Raw genomic sequence first — 26,192 nt, forward strand, 5'->3', positions numbered from 1 at the left:
TGTCAGACAGTGGCTATCAGACATGTTTTGAATATAACAGTCCAGCACTGCGAGAAATACTGCAGAAATACAACAGGTATGGTTACATCAATAGTTGTGGTTTTTATTCAACTGTTTTATTTCTAAATGTTTTATGCTTTTAAAAAACACTCACACAGCAATAACGGTCTTCAAACACCAGCTTCATGTTTATTGTTTTGATTTACGCAAGCTTTGTTTGTAGTATTTTTGTCCCTGCCCTCGGCCAGTAGTGGAGGAGCATTGCAAACCTCCGCTGCAAATGAGAAATTACTATTCTATTTTGGCCAGTTGTGAAGGCAGAATCACATCGTGCGATGCTCAGGACGCACAATGATATGGATGCGAATGTTGGGTCCTACGCATGCGCTCTGTCAGAGGAGAGAAATCGTGGCTCCGTTAAGTTAGCATCCAGAGCTAGCAGACTGGTTGGGGAACGCGGTGTGGAGGAAGGCGTCCTGCGCACGGAAGGCAGAAAGATATCGGCGACTTCAAATATCCCCAGCTAATCCTCGAGCTAACCATTATCCCTCCATGCTGCCCGGGAAAGGAAGATAACGTTAATAACCCTGCACTGCCATCTCAATTAGCCACGGTGAAAGACAGATAAGGGAAACTGCGTTCTGCGTGAAGTGTTCCTTTCTGGCAAAATCAGTTTTCTATTTTGAACATACATCTGCAGCCTCGGCGAACGTGACTTCTTGGAAGAATGAGATTGCCGAGTAACAAACAATGTGCGGTGGAAGGAGATGGGAAGAAGATGGACCAAGCTCCTCCGTTCAGAAACCCTTTTGTGCACGTCTTGAAATTCACCTCTCTGGAAAAAGCAAAGGTAATATTATGTTTTCAGCCAAATTATTTACTCTTGTGCGGATACCTTGACATGCTGATTTAGTTGTCTGTAGAACATTAACGCTGTAGAGCAACGCAGCGGAGAGGCTGTCACCATCGTTTAACTTGGCAGTTTTTCTTGATTGCATGTTGTCAGCTGAGCTAGTGTTAGCTAGTCAGCTAACATTAGCTACATACATGTTGCTTTCTCCCTTCTGTCCTGTTGGCTCCCTGCCTTTCTTTAATGGTGCTGTAAAGGGCCGAGAGTCTTTGAAAAAGGGATGCTTGGCTGCAGCTATGGTGGGTATTTCACACTTGAGCATATAAAACGTGAAAAAAACAGTCTCGCCCAGGAATCCGCTAACAACCCACTAAAATGAAATACAGTTATTTGAGCATGGCCGCCTGTCCAGGATGGGCCTAGCTTGTTGCTCTGTAACTGTTGCCATAGATATTATGGCAGCTTTCATCAAGAAGGCATGTTTTTTTCGGGGGGATAGTTGAATGTGGTGTTTTTTAAATACCGTTCCCAGCTGTCCTTGCATTTTTTTTCTTGCTTTGTTAGCTATCATGGTGCGTCCCACTCAGCCAGCAGCCAACACGTGTGGATGTGGAGGATGGAGAATATGGGATGGAAAACTGACAGTCATGTTCACCCCCCCTCCCTCCCCATCTGCAGCTTAGATAGATTTTCCCCAGCTGTTAAAGTTTACACGCTTTTGCCAATCTCGTTTAAAATAAACCAGTCACCTGATTAAATTTTACAATTTTGCAGCACAGAGCAGACATGCAGCCCAGCTCTCCATCAGTGCTGTTGATAATCAGATTTAAAGCCTTCAGGCTTCTCTGCAAAAGGTGTTAACTTGAAGGCTACTTCAAGCCTGCAGCCACCGGTTTTGTATTTTTGAGCTTCATTGCTCAAAAACTGTAAAAAGTTTAAAGAAAAAAAAAATCATGGGGATACAGCTTGCACAGACATTTCAAGACAGAAATTTAAAAGGCCTCCTAATCTGATTGATATTGCACTCATGGTAGAATTGTACTTTCCAAATATTGCAACATGTTGCATTCTGCACAGATGATGGAAACCTCCACTCATCATGTATACCCTTGAGCACTGAAATATCTTTCAACGCGGGGCTGCTTATAAATTTGGACGCTCATGTGGGCCCTTTGTAGTTCACCTCACACTATCTCAGAACAGTTTAAGTAGTGTATGTATTCACCATGAGCCATGAGTTAGCATTTATCGGTACACTGAGAAAGTAGATACTGCTTCATACATTTGTACAGTAACATAGAGGTTCAGATGAGGTTTGAGAGCTGTTTTTTGTTTTGTGTCCATGGGCTTATGGAGTTGTGAAGCTATGTCCCTGTTGAACACTGTATACTACTTTTATCTTGTTCGAGTGTGTTGTACATTCACACCAAGGGGGGGAAGAAAGACCAAAAAAGTATAATTAAAAATGCCAGCATGCATTCTAAATCAGTTTGATATGAATATATTGTTGATTATCACCCATAGCTCCAGGATAAACAAATAAATAAGTGTAATAAATCTTGTGAAAACCAATTTGCCTTTTCTTTGTAAAGCTTCCAAATCTGAAATTGGCAGCAGCTTTCCAAAATTGCAGTTTGATTGATTTCCAGCAGTGATTATATTGTTACCTGTAGGTACAAAACAGTAAAGCATTCTTATTTATGGCACATAACTGCCAAAATGGTTACCATCAAAAGTCAAACATAGCATGTACTATGTAGTATTAGTAAACAGTGTGGAACTGGGACACAGCTGTGAGATATTTTCAGTAACAGACTCCAGTCTAATGGGAGAGCCTTGGTTTTATGAATGGCGCTGCTCTGGCATAGCAGGTATGAGAGAGTATCTTGTTACAAGTAAGAATAGTGACCAAGGGAGGTTCACACATATTTCCTTCCTCCTGAAACTACTGACAGAGATTGGAGGGAAAAGTTAGAATGACAGGTGGATCAAAGCTAAGGGAATAAGTACATTTTTTTGGTTTCTCCTATAAGTCTCGCATTACAAATTCAGTGGAGCATTGAGCTTATTTATTTAGACTGATCACAGAATCTACTGCTGTGAACACTTTTTTGCTCTACGTTGTGATTGTATGTGCTGTTTAAAATTTGTAGAATGTTGGATTTTGAATGCTGGGCCAAAAATAGATTGTAAAATATTACACACATTTTAACATAAAGTGACATTTACCTGACATGTCCTTGGCAACAAAGCCTTTTTTTCTGCATCCATTCTTTTTTATAATCATATGTTTTATCATGACAGTAAGGAAGTCAGAAGAGCAAGGCACTTGAAACCGGTTTCTTGAAAACACTAAGCGCTGAACAAAAAAATGGGTCATGGAATGATGGAAATCAGTTTCCTAGTTGTTCTGATGTTACTGGGAACAACTGTTCTCAGCATGTTGCGCTGGTCTTGCTTTCATATCAACAGCAACATGAAGAACAAACAATCTGAACTGAAACACTGAAGACTACAGCAAAAAGTAATAGTTCTGTCTACCAGCTGACTCACCAATAAATTGATGAACCTACAGAATACGTTTTAGGTTTTAAAAGGAAAATTATGTATCCCTTGTTTATCTATTGTGCCTATTCTACAGTATTAGGTGATAGACTGTAACTAAATGGTGTGAGATGACATAGAGGGATAAGATTGTCTCAGAATTGTATTTTGATAAGTAAGTAAATGATTTCTGGCCATGTTATACATGTAAAGCCCTCCATAGTCCCCACAGGAGGGGTAACAGATGGTAATAGGAACTGATGAGTTATGTTGGATTAACCCAGGCCATGAGAGTATGCTTGGTGTTAGAGCATAATGCTATTGCTTGTGCAGGCTAAGGGCCTGAGAGCTAATAGACTGTAGCTGAATGAAAAACTGTCCTTTTTGTGACAAGCCAAACTTGCATTGTGGCTCACAGTGCATGAGTCTGTGCTGTAGACCATACAATTGAGAGTAACTGGAGAAGTTTCACTTCTTTTTCAATCCATTACCTTTACTTCTTTTTTGGGGATAAGGGGGTGTAGTTAATAAAGTGACCATTTCTGACAAATAGCCACATTAGTCAATTGCCCCAAATGTTGGATTAACTGTGGAGACTGGCTTATACTCATTACTAGGCTCTTCTGTAATTCAGTACCCTGAGCCTTGAATCCGTATACAGACGCTCTTGCAGTTTTGCACCTTGATGAGCTGATTAATTGATCTACAGAATTGATTGGCATAGCCCTTATGTGAAAACATATTGCAGTGTTTTTGTTAGTGATTTAGGAGTATCAGAAAACATTCCAGTCCTACAGTAGCCATAAACCCTTGAAAAGTTGGTAAGGTCAAAGGGCAAGCTTTTATTGGGGAACCCAACAAAGACTTAAATCTGTTTTGATCCTACTAAAGCAGAAATTGGTCAATAGCTTATTCCCACACTGTAAAGATCAGTATTTCTATGTATTGACCTCAAAATTGGGCATCTGATTACAAGAGTAGTTATACATATTCATCAGAGGGATTTTGAAGGTGCAGTTTGCTGAGTTTAAGGTCCCATTCAATAAAGTGTCAGTAGCATGTGAACTACTGCTTGCCCATTGAGCCCTGAGGTTGTGGTTAAAGTAAAGTGAGAGGTTTCCACTATAAACTTGTCTTTTTTGCTGTATATTTTCCTGTATTTTCATCTTCTGAGCTTTTTAAACTCATGGATTTATTGCTGTTTTGCATCTTCTCACTGAAAACCTGAAGCAGCTCACCCACACCAAATTAAGATCATTCTGTGCAAAGACACAGTGCTTTCTCCATAGTGGTTTGTTTTTAAAATCATTAAGTGAGATCTTAAATACATACCATTACAGTAGATAGTGCACTATTAATTATTCAAGTGTTAAATTTGTCTACATGCCCCACTACCACACAGAACAACCTAAATGCACTGCTGCAGCCTCTCACTAACTGTAAATAGAGGCAAGTGGCAAGGCAAGTGTGTAGCATCTGTACTTTGAAGACAGGAAGCTCATACACGTCTCTACAACTAATTAAAGGATCATGATTTCTGTTAGTTTTCTTTTTTTACTACAATGTCCTGTTTCAGGGTGTATTTAGTCAAGAAAGGTTAGAAAGCATGATTTGTAACCATGGTTGTGTGTTTGTCACTGGAAGAACATATAAACCTATGGATATGACTACACAGTATTAAAAAAACAAAGGACATGGCTATCAGCTTCATGATGGATCACAGGTTTTGAAAAGCAATACAGAAGATTTCCTTTTGGTTTGACAATGCATTCAGAATTACATGAATACTATGTGTATTCACACACATGCACACACACATACACACACACACAGGGTCTACTCTAATGGTTAAAAATGCAGACTGGTTTTGACCTTCTAGGGTCGTCATCAGCAGGGCGGAGAAATTAACCACACACCAGTAACATCTGGTTCACAGTTGACTCCAGTTGTTGCTTTGCATTTTGTTCGTAATACCTGCAACTGGCTACAGTTCAGCTCTGATTTCTGCTGTGCTAGAGTAGCCTGTGATTGTGATGCCAAGAAGCCCCTGTTCTGTCTGTACATTACTTACAGCATATTTACAATGTAGGCCCTATGTTGGCAGCTACAATACAATTCCCAAGTTGCATTAGTCCACATGAATGATTATGTTGTTTTCCCATCCATTTAAGCCCTATTGCATGAGTTTAATGATGCCTTTTAGCACAATGTCTGAATTCACTCTAACTCCTGAATAACCTCTTTGCTTTCTTAGCATTGCCTGTGTTTTAATTTTAAGTGACATTCATGCATTCTCATGCTTTGGGTCTGAATAAATCTTTTAACAAATGCATTATACAGATGCTCTCAAACAATCCTGTCAAGGCCCCTTTTTATTATAGAAAATATTACTGGCACTGTGTTGTTTGTTCTTTCTTGTGCAAAAAACACTAAACCTGAAATTTGTATAAAATGTGTGATAGAAGAACAAAAGTAATTCATGTATAATGCGATTCAAAAGTCTGAGGCCATTTTCCCATGGGAAAGTCTGAGACTTTTGGACCCCCTGTATCTTAAGAGAGTCTTGTGAAAGTAAACATGTTGGAGAACTATGAAAAGAGAACAGAAACTAATGTGCTGTGTCATTGTGATAGCTGTGGTAGGATGTGTGTGTGTAAAGTCCTAAAAATATACACCTATAATGTAGCCAATGCCATTTTAGTGTAGGTATTGTTATTTCTCAGACTAGGGGTATATTTTGGCAGGGGGGTGGGTGACTATTCTTCAACTAGTCACCAAAATTTGTTTGGTGCTCATTGTTTGTCAGTAGTTACAGTCAAGCTTTCAGTTGATTGATTTAAATTGACTATAGTCTCAGACAGGAACTCCCCCCAGATAAGAGAATGCAGATAGTCTTGATGCTCCCCAGTAGTGGTTGCTATCAAGACAAATATTGAAAGAAGATAAGCACTGTTATCAGGGTCAGTCATAAAAAGCTCTAAAGTAAACAGCCACCATTGAACTCAAACAGTGAACTGCCAGGTTTTGTCTGCCTTCAAGAATGAAGATCATGTAACATTTACATGAATGTGTTTGTATATGCAGCTGTAAGGTGTATCATACACATGAATGCCGTATTGTAACATGAGGGGAATCACACAATTTTTTTAAATTGTCTTTTTAAATTTTACAGTTTCATTGTATCCATGGTATGGAAACTACTTACTGCTAACAACCCCACAATGCAGCGCTCTGCATTGTATGGATGAAAAATATACCATTGTGTGACTGAACAGGTGTTGGTGATGATGCAAATTGATAATGATGATTAGTGTATAAGTTAAGGTATATAACGAGTGGTGAATGAGGGAGTGATTTCAGACACAGCCTGCAACCGTAACAACCAAGATGGCTGACAACACTTATTGTTGAAGTATTGATTTGGATCCGTTCCAGTAACCTTTTTCTCTTTTCCTCAATCTCTTACAGATTGCGTTAATGACAGTCACACTATTCCCCATCCGTCTACTCATAGCTGCATTCATGATGCTGCTGGCTTGGCCTTTTGCCTTCCTGGCCTCATTGGGACGCTCCGAGACCGCTGTTGAACCCCAGTGCCTCTGGAGGAGGTGGGTGCTTTGTTATGCATATTTGTGCTTGTTTGTTAAGAGGTTGGTTGGTTTTTTTTTTCTGTATTTCAGGGAACACTACTGTTCTTTTAAACAAGTGATATTGAGACATTTGTTTTGGAAAGATTCATGCTTGAACTTGATCGGCAACAGCAGAATGCTATGGGTAGTTAGTCACATAATCACCAATGCTGCTTTCAGCATGAATATAAAATCACATGGCTCAAAAATGTTACTTCACATACAAGTTTGAACAACCACATTTTTTTTTTTTTGCACAATAGGGCACCTACAAATAAGTTTGGTACATTCATTAAAGTGAGAAAATCTGTTTCTAGTAATAATTTACACCTTTGTTTGTAAGATTGCAACTAATAATGAAGAAACCAGAGTCAAAATAAAAAAAGGGTTAAAAAAAAAAAATCAGAATATGACTCTGTTACCTATCTCATTTTATTCTGAGTCATCCTTGAGCGGTAGTTGAGTAGTTCGACCCTCTATGTTGAGCTCCACACTCCCTGATTGTGTAATAGGCTGTCCAAGAAACTCCCACAGCAGCCACAGGTCTCCTCTTCTTGAACACTTCTCTCAAACGAAACACTAAAAATACCACCTGAAAGGTTAATGAATAAGCAGGTGAATAATGTCATATTTTCATAGGAGGCTTGGTTATAGACAGTGCTAGCAGTTCAAATGTGTGGGTACAACAGAGAGAGAGAGGTCTAGAGAGAAGAAATTGAGTTTTTATTTTATTTATTTTTTGCTATAACTTTAATCCTACCTACCCCTAATCTTCTTCTGTCTTCTATCTTTTGTCATTGGATATTTGTATCTGTGACTATTATTTTCATATGTTATGTCATGTAGAGAGTGTCTACAGTTTAAATGAAAAGTGCACACACATACATGATCTCGTTTGCAGACTGGTGGACATAATTCTGAAGATCATCATGCGGGTCATGTGGTTTGCGGGAGGTTTCCATTGGATGACTGTGAAAGGGCAAAGGGCATTGCCTGCAGAAGCACCCATCCTCACCCTCGCACCCCACTCTTCTTACTTCGATGCCATCCCAGTCACCATGACAATGGCCTCAATTGTCATGAAGGCTGAGAGCAAGGATATACCTCTCTGGGGCAGTAAGTAACATTACTTCTGATTATGACCTATATTGTGAGGGAGGTAACAGGTAATATAATGACTCTCATCTGAAAAAAACTGATCTGATTCTTCATGACAGCATTACAAACTATTTGACTGGAGTACAGTAATCTCTGTGCATAGGCACAGTTATTATCCAAACTTTACAGCAGTTGTGGATTCCACGGCAGGTAAAGTATACACAAGTACATGCCTTGTGTTGTGATGTTCACTGAGGCAGGCAAAGCTACTTTGTAAAAGGCAGGCCACAACAGTTTGTGTGATTTTGCTGCTGCATTGGTAATAGAGGAGATTGCCCAATTCCCAGCAATGTTTTCTATGAATCGAAGCCAAGTAGAGCTTGGCTAATACTTGTTAACACGCACAAAAACATGACACATGCTTTGCTGTATTGGAAGCAGAAGTTGTTTGAAAAAGGAAGACCTTTGATTTATCAGTTGTGACTCAGCAAGTTCATTCTGTAAAATATGATTTTTTTTTTTTTTTTTTTTTTTTTTTTTTTTTTTTTTACTTCAGTTCTGTAGTGCCATGTCATTAAACACACCATTATGTGAAGAAACAGAAATCAGATATCTTTGTCTGGATAAATGATCGCACGCAGACAAGTAAAGGAAAATGTCTCAGTCGTAACTCACTACATGCTTTAAATACTTAATGCTATAGATGTAAAAGACTGTTAGCTTATCAGACATCCTGTAACTGCCATTAATGATCATGAACCCAGGATTTTATTTAATGTTATTGACAGAATTGTTTGCTGGCCTGCCAGCCTCAATTTGTAACCTGAACCAGAAATGTCTGGAAAGAAAGTTAGTTTCATAATGTCAGTAAAGTCGAGAGCTCAGGGACTGAAATCCAACCTGAACCTCACAGTCTCTGCACATTTTGTTTTCAGTGTAAGAAAAAATAAGTTTCCCAAATTAAATCATCCACTTGCTGTTTCTACTGAACTGTTACGACTTTATTATCAGGAATCACAAGAGTTTTTCAGTGTTATTTTTATTATGGTATCACTACTGCCAGTGATGGATCCCACCAAACAGCAGGACCTTGAGAAAACCAACTGTCTGTGCACCACCAGAGCCCTTATGGAAGACACATGGAGTGGTGTAATAGCAGATCCTACTAACTAGCTAACTTGCCAATTTAAGCATTTGTTCTAATGCCCCTGGCAGCAGGGCATATAGTACAAGGTCTAGGTGTGTGTTATTTTAGGCTTCCTTTCTCCTCCTTCTGCTCTGTCTACTAAGTCAGTGATTAGCCCCTTTTTACTTCCCGTCTCAGTGAAGCTTGCCAATTCACTTACTTGCTTTGTATTTCGGGATTGAAAACATCATCGGACACATTTAGTCATTGACAAAAATGCAGTCAACTAAGATGTTTTGAAGGAATCTAAAGGAGCATAATTAACTAATCATTGTACAGTTTCACGGTTTATTTGATTGTATGGCATTATTTTGGTTTGTCTGGTCACTGTATATTAGACTGTCCCAAAGATGTTGAATAAGGTCACCCACTGATGTCAGTGCAACTTTAGTTTGACCAGTCCCATTGGCCTTGCATTAGGAACCAGGCACCAATGCCTGGCCAAGCAAGTGGAATCCAAAATAAGCATTAAGACCTGATCAGCCACAGTGACGTGTGTAGTGTGTGTGTCAAGGTACTAGCTAGAGCCATAATCCCTTCCTGTCGGAAGACAGCTCACTGTTGAAATCAGTTTCTTCTTCTCATGCCCCCCACCCCTTACCTTTCTTCACCTCGTGTCATCCTCACTCTCCATAACTTGTATCTCTTTCTTTCTGACTCTCTGTCACAGGGCTTCAAGCAACATTGCTTTAGCTAGATTTTCTATGTTTTGATAAAGATCGGATATAGAAGAAATTGCTTCCGGCATCTACAAAACGCCTTTGAACCCAGTCTTTCTGTTCACAGGTCCTTTTGCATTTCAATTTACAGTACCAGTCAAAAGTTGGACACAAAGAAAGTGTGTCCAAACTCTTGACTGTACTGTAAATTGAAATGCAAAAGGATTGAGGTTTAATTCCCTTAAATTTGTTCCACTGTAATGGATTACATTAAAACTTTTTACATGTTTTGAATCAAAAACATGCAAAGCTCATGTGCATTTGTAAAACAATATCATCATATGATCATATCATTTTAATACAATTCTACTGATGATAATGAGTCGACACCCAGCCCCATAATATAGCTGAGTTTACATCAGCACATTTTGCTGATATCAGCCGACGTGGATTTTGTCTGATGATCCTTGGCCTCTTGAATTGGAGGGTGACAGTTTGTGTGAAGTTACACATTTCAATTTTTAATTCTTAATAACTGAGCATTATCAACTCAGCCAGCAGTTAAAAACTCTGTCACTGCTACTGTTTCTCTTGTTGTATCACTTGAACTTCTCATATCAACCCACTGGTGTCTAAACTCCTGACATGATTGTCTAGATTGTAGCTAGAACTGCCTTATTCTCTGCCTGTAATCAGAAGAGGGAAGCAGGAACCTTTTTGAATTTGTGATCAACATGTGAGACTCATCTGACTCATGGAACCAGCATTGAAGAACCCATGACCATGTCTTAATACAGATGAATACAGCATCTAAAAAAGACATTTTTGATGACTTTTTTCCATATATGAGGTTAGGTTGGCTGCTTACTTTTGTGTCCAGTCTCTGTGTGAAGTATTATGATAGCTGGTTTACAAGGCCCATAAACTCTGTAATAGTGTGATAATGATTTGTAAGCATTACTGGATACTGTTTTGCCCTTATCAATGGTAGTTTCTCCTAGATAACAGGGTTTCTATTCAGCAGTGCTTGCACTGTTTATATGAATGCCGCATTAACACTGGAATCTTTCAGTATAACCACATTCTCCCACTCGTCACCACTGTGCAGCTCTGTTTGAGTGATTTCGAGTTAAGTGCTTTGTAAAAGGACACTATTAGAGTGGTGGTTGATGTGAAGAGGAGCTTCTGGCTTTTCTTAGCCAGTACAGTGAAGTGTTTGTGCTCTTGAAGTATCAGATTATTTAACAATTATGATCTTGGTATTTTTTTGCTGAAATATTTTTCTTTGAGCCAATACAGGCATGACATGTTTTACCAACTGAAGTGAAAAGATCTGACTGGGTTCTTTGAAATGACTGTTGTATAGTTTATGCCCAATTCTAACTGGAAATTTGATTTTTCTCCCTTTCGCTCAACTAAACCTCGACATGCAGTAGTTGCAGACAATGAAAAGAAGCTGTAGTTGCTTTGCCTTCAAAAGAAATAACTGTTTCTGTATTGATTTGTATTTTCTCTATTCTCTTTTTGCCTTTTGCTTCTAGCTTTGATTAAGTACATTAGGCCAGTGTTTGTATCACGGTCAGACCAGGACTCCAGAAAGAAGACCGTGGAGGAAATCAAACGCAGAGCCCACTCTGGAGGAGAATGGCCTCAGGTAAGTGACGACTGGAAGTCACACATACACATGCAAAAACAGGCATCACATTTGCGGCTACCGAATAACCAAAACAATTCCAAACAGCACCTGATTGTTAATATTAAAAGACATCAGGTGTTTTTTTTTTTTTTACAACACATTTGCCAACGAGAGGATTGAAATTAACAAACATCTATGCTGGCTTAGTGACTCTGTATGACAGCAACTGACATATTTTCATTTATGAAAACAAAATGTAAACGCTACAAACTCAGTTTTTTTTGCACAAAACCTGACGTTGACAAACAGAAACTGCAGTTTTTATTTCCAAACATGGAGATTCCTGAAAGACTAATCACAACAAACATTTTACTCGTAAAATCCAGCATTTCAGAAAACATTGCTGATCTAATTGAACTAACTGTTCATCTCACTTATAACTTGCATTTTATTGCAAGTTAATACAAATAAACATACACTATGCTGTTCCAACTTGCTGTTTGATATGTGGCAATGATTTTTATTTTAAATGTCTTCTTTTCAATATATAAACTATTGCATTCTCTTACTTACAGATAATGATTTTTCCAGAGGGAACATGCACCAATAGATCCTGCTTAATCACCTTTAAGCCAGGTAGCTTCTCTACTGTCACTCTTCTCCTTTTTCAGCTCTCTTCTTTTTTTCTTGTTTGAAGTCATACTACCAGTTGTTTTAGTTTTACCTGACATTTTCCTTGTAACTGTAATTTCCCATAAGAATCCCCTCTAATATTCAAATAATATAAGGTATGAAATAGAGTTGTGTGATTTTATTTCTTTTTTTCTTTTTTCTTTTGCTGACAGTAAAGCTTAACTATTGAGTGCACCTTTTCAAATATGCAATTACTAGTCTAATTTCTGTGTTGTTCTCAACCCAGTTTATTGTTTATAGAAACAGGTCAAATTGAAATCAATCTTTTATGTCTTATTTACTCTTACAGGGGCCTTCATCCCAGCTGTGCCAGTGCAGCCTGTGGTGATTCGTTACCCTAATAAACTGGTAAGATTGTTTAAGCACACTTAAGTAATGCAGCTTAATGGCACAGTTGTTTGTAGAAAAATCCTATTCTCATATTTGTTTCTATGTAGTTGGTTAAATAATCTGTTTGATATTCAAAGTTCGTAATATAAAACAGATGGGGAATAGAACACCTATCTCCTTCTTCACTGGTTAACTGTGTGACAAATTACAGATGTGATTGGTCAGACACTGGTTTCCCTAGAGATTAATTATTGGCCCATCACCTGCCCACTGATCCGCATCAACTATCTTCTATAATCTGTTCTTACTTTGATTTAGCAGGTAGTAACCTATGATCTGCTCTCTTTTGCCTTACTCTCTGATATCTGCTGCTGTTAAACTGCCAGTTATACAAACTAAAAACTAAGAGTGTTATAGAGCAGATTTCCCAACAGGTTCAACATACGAGAGGTGCAAGTTATACACGGCATTAAGTCAAAACCTAATGGTGGCAGTGGTAGACGATTAAATTATATGAATGGTCTGCAGTAGGTAAAATGTTAGTGCTCTGTGTTAGTTCTGTGAGGCATTTGCATGGGCCATATGTGTGTCTGTATGTATACAATGCAAACCCTGTAGCTTGCTTGGCGCCTCTCCAGAGTCAAACTCAGTGGCGAGGTAAATATCTCACCGGTCACATGGTGGGAACAAAGATATTACAGTTATATATAGTATCCATGAAGGAGAAAATGTTCTGGGTAAAGCAAAAGCATTGTGCAAACTCAGCAGAATGCCATGCAGCATTGTGAGATCCTCCCTCACTCAACACTTGGTGGTTGTGGTCATATTCCTGAAAGTCTCAAGGCGGTGGCAACTAGGGACATTAATGATTAATGAATGATTAAGCAACATTTTGCAAAATTGACACTGCAGCATTTGAGAGTCCCTGGAATATCAGAGTTTTCAGCCTGAAACTGAATTTCCATTCAGTTTGAATACATCTTGCATAATGTGAGTAACACTGATCAAAGCCAGTGCAGCAGGCATGAGTGGTTTTCCATATGCGGGGAGTGGCACAGTAAAAGGTGGTGCTACCTACAGTACGGTCTGAACTCAGAAAATAGGCTGAATCTACATTCAAAAACCTTAGATTTTAAGTAAGTGTCTTTTTAATATGTCTGTGCCAGCAACAATTCAGCTTTAGAATGCAATTAAATAACCTTGTAGATACACAATCAGCATCATCAGTAATCACACTAGAGCTGGATACATAGGGCTTGTTTACTGATAACCTGTGCCTGCTCACCTGCAACGCTCCACTGCACCAGTCCACAGTCGTCATGTGGGTCTGTTTAAAAGCTTTGTAATCCCGTAGAGAGTTGTAGTTAGGAGGATGCAAAATGCTGTGGGGCATATACAACTTGTAGCCATGGCAGCAAGTTTGAGTGTTTGTTTCTATTTGTGAATCAAATCATGTAAATCTGTCCATTTAATTTATTATTCAACTTTAATTCCCTTTGTGCTTCAAAATTAGCCCATGGCAGTAATTATATAAAGCTTGAATATTTATGCAAAGCTTTTTTTGAGAAAGCATGAGTTTGCCCTGTTCAAGTTTCAGCAACTTTCTCTGGATGGTCACATGAGATGAAGTTTATTCTACTAAACTCATTTGCACCGGACAGTATGTTTTAGCATGACATGATTCAGTAGTCACCTACTGGCGGGCCCAAATCTGTGCAGCCTTTTTCTTGAGAGCTAGTGTTTACATGTTCTGCAATATGTGAGGTAAGTTGTAGAAATCACAAATGCAGTCGCAAAACTTCTGCTGTAACAACATGGATAAGATGTTGAGTTCACTGGGGTCACATGTTTGACACATACTTCAAGTTAAAAAAACAATTGTTTGCGAAGTCAATTTGTTTACATGCACTTGAGTAACTCCAGAATTCCCCACTTTTTTGCAGTAACCTGATTTCAGAAATGTCTTATGTAAACAAGAAAAAAAAACGTTTTCTTTTTAAGTTTAAAGGATTAAGAATAACTCAGTTAACACAAGTAAATTTCTCTTTTAGCGGACCTGAGCACAATTGGTATACATTTTTTTCAGAGGTGCTGTGGAATCTGATTGTCCACTGCATGTGAACCAATGTTTTGAGTTGTCAGACTAGAGTAATGCACGGGAATTTACTGCCTTCACCTAATGGCACAGTAATAGCAGTTATAAGTGTAAAAATATGCTTGAAAGCTTTCCCCCCACTATTTAGTGCAAGAAGAGCTGCAGCCAAAGCTGCTAACAGTTGGTCTGGAAATGCACCCAGGAAATATATAAATGTATTTTTATTTCAATCTGTGTAATACTGTCTTGGCTTTATGTTCTTTTTACAGGACTCAATCACATGGACATGGCAAGGACCTGGAGCGTAAGTACACAATTTCTTTATTTGATATTTGTTATTAACGTACGGTGTTCATCAGATTCTACTTGCTGTTAAGATACAGTAGAATATCTGCTTTTAGCATTACGGTCTGAATCTGAATCTCCACAATAAGATATCAAATAGACTTGGAAGCAGATTAGTTATGGCTGAAAGAGAAAGGCTGTCCTTGTTATCCATCTCCATACCGTTCTTAGAGTAGTATGTCCTGTGTTGATCCGACTTTCATTGTGATGGTGTCTGTCTGGATGCCGTTGGCTGTCTTCCCAGCTCAGCTTAGCTGAACTATACACTACTTGACTATTTGACTTCTTTAGTTGGTCCACCTAAAGACTGAACCTAAACATTTAAAAATACTTGCAGATCTCTGTCCAGATCCAGGCATTTATGTAAAACCATCGAATTAAATTTTTTTTTTTTAATTAAAAAAAAAAAAAAAACCTTGTTCCTAAACATACTAATGAGGAAAAACTTGAGTAGGTTCTCACCACTTTTGGACAAGGACCATAATTAAGGCTCTTGTTGTCTCTTTGTGTCCTTTTATTGTCCAGGTTTAAAATCTTGTGGCTGACACTCTGCCAGTTGCACAATGAGTTTGTGATCGAGGTAAGCGTCAAAGTATCTCTCCATATTGCATGCACTAACATGACTATAGATCATGCCCAGTTTGCTCATGATGATGATGAACTCTGCACTTGCAGAACTCTCAATTAATAAAAGAATCTCAAGCGATCCCTGTCATTCCTTCTATTCTCTTCCTTATTTCTTGAAGATGTACTATATATGTATGCCCCTTTCTTTTTATCTCATCTCTTTTTTTTATTCTTTTCCCTGTGTTTATGAATTTGTATTTTAAATTTCTTTAAAGTTTAATTAATACCACTTTTCTGCTCACTCCACAGTTCCTTCCTATCTACACACCCTCAGAGGAGGAGAAAAAGAACCCCGCTCTCTTTGCTATCAATGTGAGACGCGTCATGGCGAAGTAAGTTGAATGTATTGTTGTATGTCATTGTTCATATTATGCAAGGCCGTTCATCCTTTGAATGTATCGAAGAAAAGTTGACTGTTGAGTTATTACTTGATGCCTCATTTACTTTGGCTTTTATTTACTTATAAACAACAAAGCAACAAAGTGTACACAACAAAACTGCAAAATGCAATATCACTAAAATATTAAATGATTCAAAGTTGCACCATCTTACAGTAATTGTATAAAATTGAAGTGTAGGGTAGTTGTGTTCATTAAGTACACACAGGTTAGGCAGACTACATTGAAAATATAGCCCACCAATATTACTTCATTGGAAAGTGAGTTCACCTGTCATTTCAGTTAATGGTAAGTGCGTGAAAAAGTTCAAATAAAATAACGTAAACACCGGAGCTTTCTCAGTTTTGGCCTGGGTTGTGTCTAATCCAACGTGGTTCCCCATGGAAAGGAATTGTCTGAAAAAGTAGGAAACCAAATTGTGAGACTCCACGTTGATGGAAGAGGGTCCAAGAGCATCAGCAGGCTACTGAATATAAGCTGAAACAGTTGCAGCAGTGGTAAAGAGGGAGAGGAGGAGCCACGCTACCAATAACTGAAGGCACAGTGGTCGTTCTGGAAAAATTATGCCACGCACAATTTGCTATTTATATAACCTTGGATTGAAAAACAGACGAGTAAGTGCTTTTGATTTAGCACGAGGCTTATCTGTGGAAACTTTTTTTTCAGTGACTGATCAGACAAGTCAACCTCTACGGATGGTGTCCAAGAAGAAAAACATTTGTCACAAAATGGCATAAAACGTGAAGACAAAACTGATGAATGTTGGCAATATATTCTTTGGTTGGTTGAAACCAAAAAAAGAAAAAAATGTATTTGGATCCGATAAGTCCAGCTTGGTGGGTGGGAGTGTGCTGATGCGAGGCAGCACGAGTGGAAAAGGTGTAGAGGAGATAACATTTCTAGATGGCACTGTGAATGCAAGGTTGTGTACTCATATACTTAATAAAAAGATCGTTCCAGCATGACACTGATCCCAAACACACCGCAGGAAAAAAAGTTTTTAAAAGAAGAAAAATAAGAAAACTATGACCTGGCCAAGTCTGTCCCCTGACTTGAATCCAATAAAAAAAAAAAACCTGTTAAGTATTTTAAAGTGGAAGGTAGAGCAACAACCCTGATCAAAGCGATGACTGTAAACAATCATCTGTGAAGAACTCCAGAGATTTTTCAAAAACGTACGTCATCCACGACCAGGAGGATCGAATCTGTAATCAAAAATAAAGACAGACATACAGATCATGAAAAAAACTAAAAAGAATGGAATTTCATTAATGAAGACTGCACTGACTTTTGTTGAAGTTGTACCTTTCATTATAGTTTAATTAACATGTCTGTTTCTAAAATTAATTGGCTTCATTCTTTCTTCTAAATGCAATTAAAATTGTATTGAAAGGACAGGATTTTTGTAATTACTTAACAGTTTAGAGATACTGACCAGGGGAACTTTTTGTTTTTTGGGTACACTACTTTTGTCTCAATACTTCTTTCACACAGACCAGCAAACAAGTGAAAACAGGTCCATCTCTGTACAGCTTTGGTCTGAAAGGGTGAACGGTGGTTATGAAGGCAGATGTTTGTGGTTCATTCTCGTCCTCTCAACCACAAATTATGTACTGTTTTAAGAAAATACTAAATATCATAAACCTACTTATGACACCTGAACCATTATTCACATTATGCCCGCAGTAAGTAATAACATTAGAATTCTGTCCCACCCTGCCTTACTTTGCACGTTAACTCTTCTATGTAGTGCTCATGTTGTCCCAGCTGTTCTTACTACCTGTGATCTCATATACTCCCACGCTCTGTGCTTCACTGCTGTGAGCCTGGGATGGGAAACTTCTGCAAGTGGACAAAAAAAAAAACTGTACACATTGTTCTCAATATCAAAGAAGTCATATCGGCTACTATATTGGCCTTATAAGCCTGAAGCAAAGTTTGCATCGATTTGCACACACTGATGTCCCGCTATTGTCTCCTCTGTGCTGTGCTCAGAGCCCTGGGCGTACCCATCACAGACTATTCATTTGAAGACTGCCAGCTGGCCATGGCAGAGGGCCAGCTGAGACTGCCAGTCGACACCTGTCTGCTGGAGTTTGCCAAGCTCGTCAGGAGACTGGGGTGAGTCACTCAAACCTTCCAATGCAATACACTCATCAATGAGAACTAAGTGAGGTGCACAAGGGCGAGACGGGCAAAATACTCAGAACGGCGCGGGTTTCTGGCAGAGGTATCTGTGGTGTGGTCGTGCGGGTGGGAAGGCATTTGGGGAGTGTGTCCTTGTCCCCTGCACTAGTGACTAGAAAACAAGGGAGGGGAAAATGCAAATACACTCGATCAGATACAACAAACATTTCAAAATAATGCAGCTCCAACAAACTCAAACGTTGTCACAGAAGTTGATATGCTGTACTCATTCTTTTTCTCCTGTGGCCGAGTTATTAATTAACATAAAGTTTCTCCCCCTCACTCTTCCAGGCTGAAACCGCAGAACACCGAGAAGGTTCTGCAGGAGTATGGGAACAGAGCCAGGAAGCTGGAGGGGCAGAGGCTGGGCTCGGATGACTTCGCTCAGTTCCTCGATGTGCCAGTTTCAGACATGCTGCGAGACATGTTTGCTCTTTTTGATGAGGTAAAGGCTGAGAAGATTTTTTTTTCACTCACAAGCGTGTTTAGCTCCCCAATCTTCCTCATTAGCCAGTACTAAATAATTTGTTTTATTGTGCCTTTTTTGCTTGGTAACAACTCTCAGATTATGTTATATTTACATTCCTGGCAAATATAAAACAATATATTTAAATGCTAGAGTTTAGGGCAAGATGGAACTCCTAGCTGTCAGCTGACAAGATGCTTCTGTAAAAACACCAAGCCTGGAAGCTGGACATGCTGGGATAAATTTGTAGTATAGTACACAAACAAACAGTAAAGGTTTTATTTGCAGCAGTGTATTTGTAACAACAACAGTCACCAGTAGCTACTCCTGTGAAATAAATAAGTGTTCTCGCTCACATGCTCTGTCTTCATCTTTTGGTAACGCATTGTTTTCTCTCGATTTTCCAGCATGAAGATAACTGCATGGATATCAGAGAATATGTGATAGCCTTATCTGTGGTATGCAGACCTGCCAAAACTCTGGAGACGATGAAATTGGCCTTCAAGGTATGTTCTGTTTCAAGCTTTACGCATGTCTAACCACCAGGCGGAATAGAGTTCTCTGTGCTTGCTTAGTATCACCATGACATTTGCTGCGTTAAAATGCCACATACTGTTGGTCGTCTTAGGTGTAGGGTGATGAAATGAAAAGGTGCATTCAGGGGGGTTATCATCGAAGCCAGTCTGTTGTTGTGGTTGCATTAAAATCAAGTAGCTCAAGTTTTAGTCACTTCCATGTTTTCACTTGAATTGTTCTGTATTATTCTTAGAGTTGAGCAGGCTCTGTGCCCTTAGAGCTAACGAACCCACTGAGAACAGAATGTATTATTTCAGAAAAAGAGCATCCACTTAAAGACCGACTTCACTGGCACCTAATCGCACAGCCCTGTCATAGGGACATGTCACAAGGCTAAGTCAAAGACATGGCATTCACATTTCTTCCCCTTTTTATCCCCTTTTTTATCTTCTCCAGATGTTTGAGGCAGAGGAGGATGGCGCCATCACAGAGATGGAGTTGGCAGTTATACTGAAGACAGCTTTAGGAGTCACTCACCTCAGCGTGTCACGTCTGTTTACCGCCATCGACTCTGAAGACACAGGGAAGATCACATTTGGTAAGAGAACTAATAAGATACACCCTCCCTGGTCACTATTGACCTAGATATTTCTAAGTTGAATCTGTTTCAAACTTTGCTTGGTTATCAGAGCAATTGTCTTCTTCTGTCTTTTTCCACCCTCTCATGAGGTGCAGTAGATATACAACAACCAAGCCACTTTAGTTTTAAGTGTAGTATCTCTGGGCATTTTTTTTATATTATTTTGTTTAATGTTTTCTGTCTCTCTGGTGCCCTCTTGTGGTCTTTCCACAGACAAGTTCAGAGGGTTTGTGGAGCAGCACCAGGACTTTGCTGAGGAGTACCTGCACACAGAAAACACAGGCCTCCACAGCGCTCCCTGCCACGGTCACCAAATAAAGCCAAACCTGTCTTCCCTGAACCCGCACGGCACTGCCACCACCAAAACGGCTAACGGTATCTGCCCCGATTTTAGCCCCAACGACCACGATGGCACAATAGATGGACTCCTCAAGAAACACAACTAAAACGGTTTAAAATGTAACGGGGGGGAAAACTAACTCCTCTCCTGGTGAGAGGCTGTTGTGTAAGAGGCAAAGGGTTGTTAGTTACTTGTTAGTTAGTATCTTGTTTGAACAGTAAGGGACTACATTTCAGTAATCACAAAAATGAAGTTTACCGTACCCTTTTTTATTAGTATTGTATCCATGAAATTTTGTGAGGTTATTTTCAGCCTGGTAACAGTTTATTTTGTTATAAATTCCTTTGTTTTGTTTTTTTTTTGTTTTTTTTTTTTCATAGCAAGGATCGTCAAAATGCCAAACACTGGTTGTTTCAGATACAATGCTTGAATACTTGAAGGGCAAGCACTTATAAAATTTCCTGGGGCAAATGTTTATTTATTTTATTTTTTTCTTTTCCCTCCAACAGAGTACTGACTGTGCATGTTTTTAACAAGAGGGAAGCAAGAAAAAAAACAAGCCCTGGACAGTGAAGTGAACTAATTTTTAGTGAAATCAGTGTTCAATTCTCTTTTTATTTGTAACTTTTAACTATTTCCTTTCTTTAATTGTAGCTGCCTTTTGAACTGAAAGTGCAGAATGCATGGGCTCATGTTATTTTGAGCAGTATTGAGGATTATTTATCTAAAGAAGGGAGGCCTGACGGTACCAGTGACAATTGTGTGACCACTTGAAGCATTAAGCTTTAGCAGCCACATTTGAGGTGAACTCAGGTCTCTGCGAGTTGATGGTCATAATTGCTATGAGCCTGTTATTTATATATATATATATATATATTATATACTATACACAATGATATATTTGATTTAGCTCAGGGTTCAGTGACAAAAATGAAAAATTTAACTTGTATGATGTCATCATTTTGATGCTCACTGGGTTACATGTTTTCTCTTCTTCCCAGTCCTTCTTCATTCAAACATATTTCACTGATGTGTTTTTTTTCCTTTCAGGTTGGCAGATTCAAGTGTCTTTTTTTTATTGTTAAAATTACACAACGTGGACCAAAAATGCATTTAATGTCACCCCTCATGTCACCTGACTGTCCTTCTCCAGTCATAGGTGTAATGGCTTTAAAGGAAAAATTCACAATGTATGACCATTGAAAGCACATTCAGTTTCGTGGCTAAGTTGGGTTTTCTAAAGGCGAGGTCATACTATTTTCCTTTCTGCGTTACACTGCTACAGTTTTAATCATACCTCCACTTTTCAAAGCATATTATTCCTCAGTCTGTCTGAAATCCCCACTGATCCAGTATCTTTTGAAGGGTGTAATAGCTAAACATTGGCCCGTTAGTCACCTGTAAATTTGACCTTTCTGCTATATTTCTGATGTGCGTGTTCTCCTTCACTAAGAGAGGCATGTTTTAAAAGCGATCCAAGCACCTTTGCCATTTAATCACATTTTAGGGACCAGTCTGGAACTCAAAAATATCCCAAATGTTTATGCCTCATTTTTTAAATTTTTCAGAAATGTGATATAGTGATTTCTCATTAAACTGCCATGAAATCTCTGGACATAAAATATATTTACAACCATGGGTTAGGTGGACCTATGCTTTCAAATTGAATTAAAATGATGGAATATTTAAGATTACAAATTTTATCTCAAATCAGGCGAATAGTGGAGATGTTCATTAGTGTTTATTGGTATTTAAATTATTGATTTTAAGAGAACGTTACCTTGATTCATACTAGGTTGTATTAAGACTTAACAGTTCTCCCCTGAATTTTCTAAATTATCCATTACTCATTCTCTCTGTAGAAGTGACACTTTTAATGTGTTGACAAAACTTTTGCTGTTTAGATATCAACTTACCATTGATGCTCATTGCAATCATTTGCCAACAATTCTTAAATTGTTAAATTGTTTTGTTTTTTTTTCTCTTCTGTCTCTGGAAGTAGACAAAATAACCTAAAACTGAAAACACAAAATGAAAGCTAGATAATGCTGCAGCTTCTCTATAAATGTCATTTTATAGGAATATGATTTGTTAAAGGGAATACTTCTCCAGCAGATGAAATGAAATGCATTAGAATCATTTTGTAGCCAGTTGTACTGGGATCTGTGCATTCATGGTTTGATTCTGTTGACTTTTTTGTTCATGGATATCTCATAAGGATTTAAAACTTGTGGTTTTTCCCTTTCTTTTTCTTTTCTTATTCTTTTTTTTTTTTTAATTCTGTAAGAATATCATGTCGGTGAGCATCACATTCCCATTACACTCATGACCATGCATACTGTACATGTGTCCCCGCTATGGCTTTCAGTGAAGCAATATTTCACATCTCTTAAGCCTTCTCAAGATGTATGCTTTTGAAGAGTTCTGATATGTATTTTGAATATTCCAAATGCAGGACATTTTGTGAATTTTTGATATACGTATATGAATGATTTTTATTTTCACTGCCATGACAGAGATCTGTGATCTTCTCTCCTCTGCAGATTGTATTGATGGTGAAAATTGAGCCACATTTTTTTTTCCTTTGTATAATACTGCAATTGTTTTGTGCTGTATTCCTCATACACAGTGTAAAGTTTTATTGTTGTTATTACTATTATCACTGAGTTGATTGCTTAGAAACAAAATGCAGATTTCATATGGAAACCGATAGCCTTGAATCTATAGAATTTTTATGCTAAAAAAGAGAATGTATAGACAATCTTGTCACAATCAGAAGCTACTCAAAGCGCTGATCTCCAGTGGACATTTTCCTAAGAAGTCATGGTTTTCAAATGTACACTTTTTATCCTGTTGGAACCCTGTCTCCATTGACTTTTTATTTTATGTTTTGAGACGTGCAGGTTGAACTAAGCAAAGTGTGAGTGTGTAAGTGTGTCGGGCCTTGAGGTGATGTCTGCCACCACATGACGGGCCGCGTCGCACAAACACTCCAGACTGTACGTACATATAAACTAACATTTGATATGTTCAATCACAATCTTTTAGTATTGCCCACATACTACTTTGTCCTTTTAAACTGTATGTATTTGTGCTTGCACTTTAGATTACTTTCTTTATTTTTTTTAAAGAAATATCACATTGCTGTAAAGCATGTTCTGTTTGTAGGTTACAGTATTGTAGCTCATTTCTGTTAATATGAATAATTTTTCATTCATTCATATATTTGCTACAGTAATGGGAGCACAGAGGAAATTAGGGATCACAAATGAATGGAAGTTGTCCCTTGCCCCACATTTGTTTATAGACCTACTTTTCTGCTATGTCTCAGGATTGTGGAAATTTTGTAGCTTGAAAATGACTTTGTAAACTTGTAGAACTCGGCAACATCGTACGGATTTAAATGACAAAAAATAGTTTGCACCGTGGAATGGATAAGTATTAAATGTACTCTGAAGTGATGTGATTTTTACAACAGGTGGTTAAGTATACAATTCACCCTGTATGTATGTATGAGGGAAATCATGCTGTTTTTGTATATAGGTGGGGAATCTGATTGTGAATTACAATTGACACACTGACATGAATTGATATTTCAAGACCTGACCCAGAATGAAATGTACTGAGCCACAGTAACCCCCCATGCTGTTTGTTTCATACTTCATCAGCAAGTCAAATATGTACATTTATATATATTCAATATTTACATTCAGACCAATTCCGCTTTGGGGTTGTAGGAAAATACTGGGTCCCTTTCTTTTCACACTTGTTTTACTTCCCTTTATTTCAAATACCTCAGTAGAGGAGAATCTCATTTTCTACTTGCTATCAGTCTGAGAAAATGTAAACCTGCAAGAGATAAACTTGTATTTATGCTACTGCTGCCTGCTTACCACAGTTTGTCCAGCAGCGAGCCTAAGACGAAAGACTTGTGTACTCTGACAGAGCGATAATGTCTTTCTGATGGCTTATTGTGTGTGGACCAAGAAGCTGAACTCTCTGTTTTCTCTGTAGCTTTACTTCCTGTTTCTTTTTTTCTATACTCGACAGGTTTTATTTTGTTAATGCATTTTGATGATGAAGAGTCATTCCTGCAAGCTACTTTGGATTTGTCTGTTCAGGACTGCTATGATATAACTTGTTAATGTGACTCTTGGATTGAATTAAAAAAAAAAAAAAAAAAGAAATGTTAACATACAGCTGTCTCACTGTCACAATGGTAATTTAATAATGTGTGTGTTTGGTCACATGACTCGTAGTTCGAATGTGTTATTGCAAGCGTGTTGTATGAGGAGTTTCTACCACAGCAGTACAAGAAATTGAGTCCCTTCTGCCCAAATGTTATTTTTTTCTATAGCATGGACTTGTACTTGATGTAAGCAATTAATGTACAGTCACAGTCTCACTGAATTCCCTATATATCTCCTACAGTAACCTATCCTTCCTCATGTGCTGGATCATTTCAGAAATGTCTCCCTCTTGAGGTCACATAGTGAACATGCAGTTACCTCTGCGTGTTGGGCATCACATCAGGCGTATTGTATTTTGTAGAGGTTTTTTCATACAGCTGTATTGCAAGTTGTATTAACAAGACCCAGTCAGCAGAAATCCATGTCATCAACATTAGTGGATGAAACTGTCAATCCATTTAAATTAAATGTCTATGTATATGATGTGGCTCTTAATAGGCAGGTTGACTTTGACATTACCTAAGCTCTCCTTTTAGTACGCCCCATATATGCTTTCATTGATTACATGTTGATGTCTATAGATGTCCTGTCCACCACTGGCTCGCGGAAAAAGCAGTTGTGTGGGATTGGAATTTGTATGACAGTGATTGAAAGGTCTCCACTGATAATGTAGTGTGTTATTTCTCATTGAATGTGTGTTTATTTATTTATTTTTAATGCTCTGTGGTCTCTTTCCCTGCAGGTTTGACTGATTGGCAGACTTTGTGGTGCAGTATTTTTTGTTGGGCCCTTGACAGTCCACCACTTTAATCCAGACTGAAGGTTTGTCATAGAACTTTCTTCATGGTGCCCAGAGCAGTCCAAGCAGATGTCAATGATCCTCTGACTTTTCCTTTCCATGCCATTTTAGACAAACAGTCATGGTTCCCAGACATTGAATCCTACAGACTTTTAGCACCACCGTGAGTGTTCACATTTGTGGTTTTTAGTGTAATGTCTTGTCAACTATTGGATGGATTGCTGTGACATTTGACGCAAGCATTATGTCCTCCTCAGAATGAATTGTAGTAATTCTGATGGTCCTTGTCAGTTTTCAGTTGTCCAGTTACAACCACAAATACCTAATGACATTCTCATTATCTTCAGCACTAAACACTAACCTGTGCTAATTAGCAAACAATAGCATGCTAACACGCTGTTGAACAACTTTAAACCTGCTAAACGGCATGTTAGCATTGCCGTTGTTTGCTAATTAGCACAAGCTGGGAGGGGCAGAGTAAAATAAACAAGAAGATTTTAAAACAGCAATTAAAGCAAGTGAAAATGTATTTTCAGTATCTGTAACCTTTTGGAAAAAGGTGATGTTCCTTACTCTCATGAGCCAATCAGGATTTAGCAATATTTTAATCAGAATCGTAGGACCACAAACCAAATCCACACAGTCCTGTTGATGCAGATTTTTACTGTATAATTGAAACTATGATTGCTGCTTATTTAGTCATAAATGTTTCATTCATTTCATTGTGAAAAAGTCACAATGTCAAACCAAGTTTTCAGGGGCTTTAAATGACCAGTTTTCTTTTGTTGCATCTGAAGACATAACCATCACAAACAACAACCCACTTCTTTGATCATTTGTTGAGGAGTTTGCATTAGTTTGCACTGCCAGCTCTGACACAGTTACACACATCAGCTGAGCCACTTCAACATAAAACTAAGAGAAAGCCTATGCACAGGATTAATTGTACATTTGGTGCAGAATA

The 26,192-nt window shown here is 38.3% G+C and overlaps 1 protein-coding gene across 1 annotated transcript; it reads left to right on the forward strand.

Moving 5' to 3' along the window:
- Window positions 1–454: 454 nt before the first annotated feature.
- Window positions 455–21,116, forward strand: LOC111227743 (lysophosphatidylcholine acyltransferase 1-like). Its single transcript, XM_022753435.1, has 14 exons — window positions 455–850; window positions 6,863–7,002; window positions 7,925–8,139; window positions 11,508–11,620; window positions 12,178–12,238; window positions 12,585–12,643; window positions 14,990–15,024; window positions 15,591–15,645; window positions 15,942–16,024; window positions 18,086–18,211; window positions 18,569–18,722; window positions 19,151–19,249; window positions 19,716–19,857; window positions 20,113–21,116. Exons 1-14 carry the CDS (start codon window positions 728–730, stop codon window positions 20,343–20,345), a joined length of 1,638 nt encoding a protein of 545 aa, XP_022609156.1. The 5' UTR covers window positions 455–727; the 3' UTR covers window positions 20,346–21,116.
- Window positions 21,117–26,192: the final 5,076 nt, after the last annotated feature.

Source organism: Seriola dumerili, unplaced genomic scaffold (genome assembly GCF_002260705.1).
Source record: "Seriola dumerili isolate Sdu_G_001 unplaced genomic scaffold, Sdu_1.0 BDQW01000191.1, whole genome shotgun sequence".
NCBI lineage: Eukaryota > Metazoa > Chordata > Actinopteri > Carangiformes > Carangidae > Seriola > Seriola dumerili.

Excerpts from the sequence above, each read along its gene's own strand:
- LOC111227743 (XM_022753435.1), top strand. The coding sequence starts at position 728 with ATGAGATTGCCGAGTAACAAACAATGTGCGGTGGAAGGAGATGGGAAG. Across the intron at positions 851-6,862 it reads CCTCTCTGGAAAAAGCAAAG|ATTGCGTTAATGACAGTCAC; the intron begins GTAATATTATGT and ends AATCTCTTACAG. Across the intron at positions 15,025-15,590 it reads ACATGGCAAGGACCTGGAGC|GTTTAAAATCTTGTGGCTGA; the intron begins GTAAGTACACAA and ends TTTATTGTCCAG.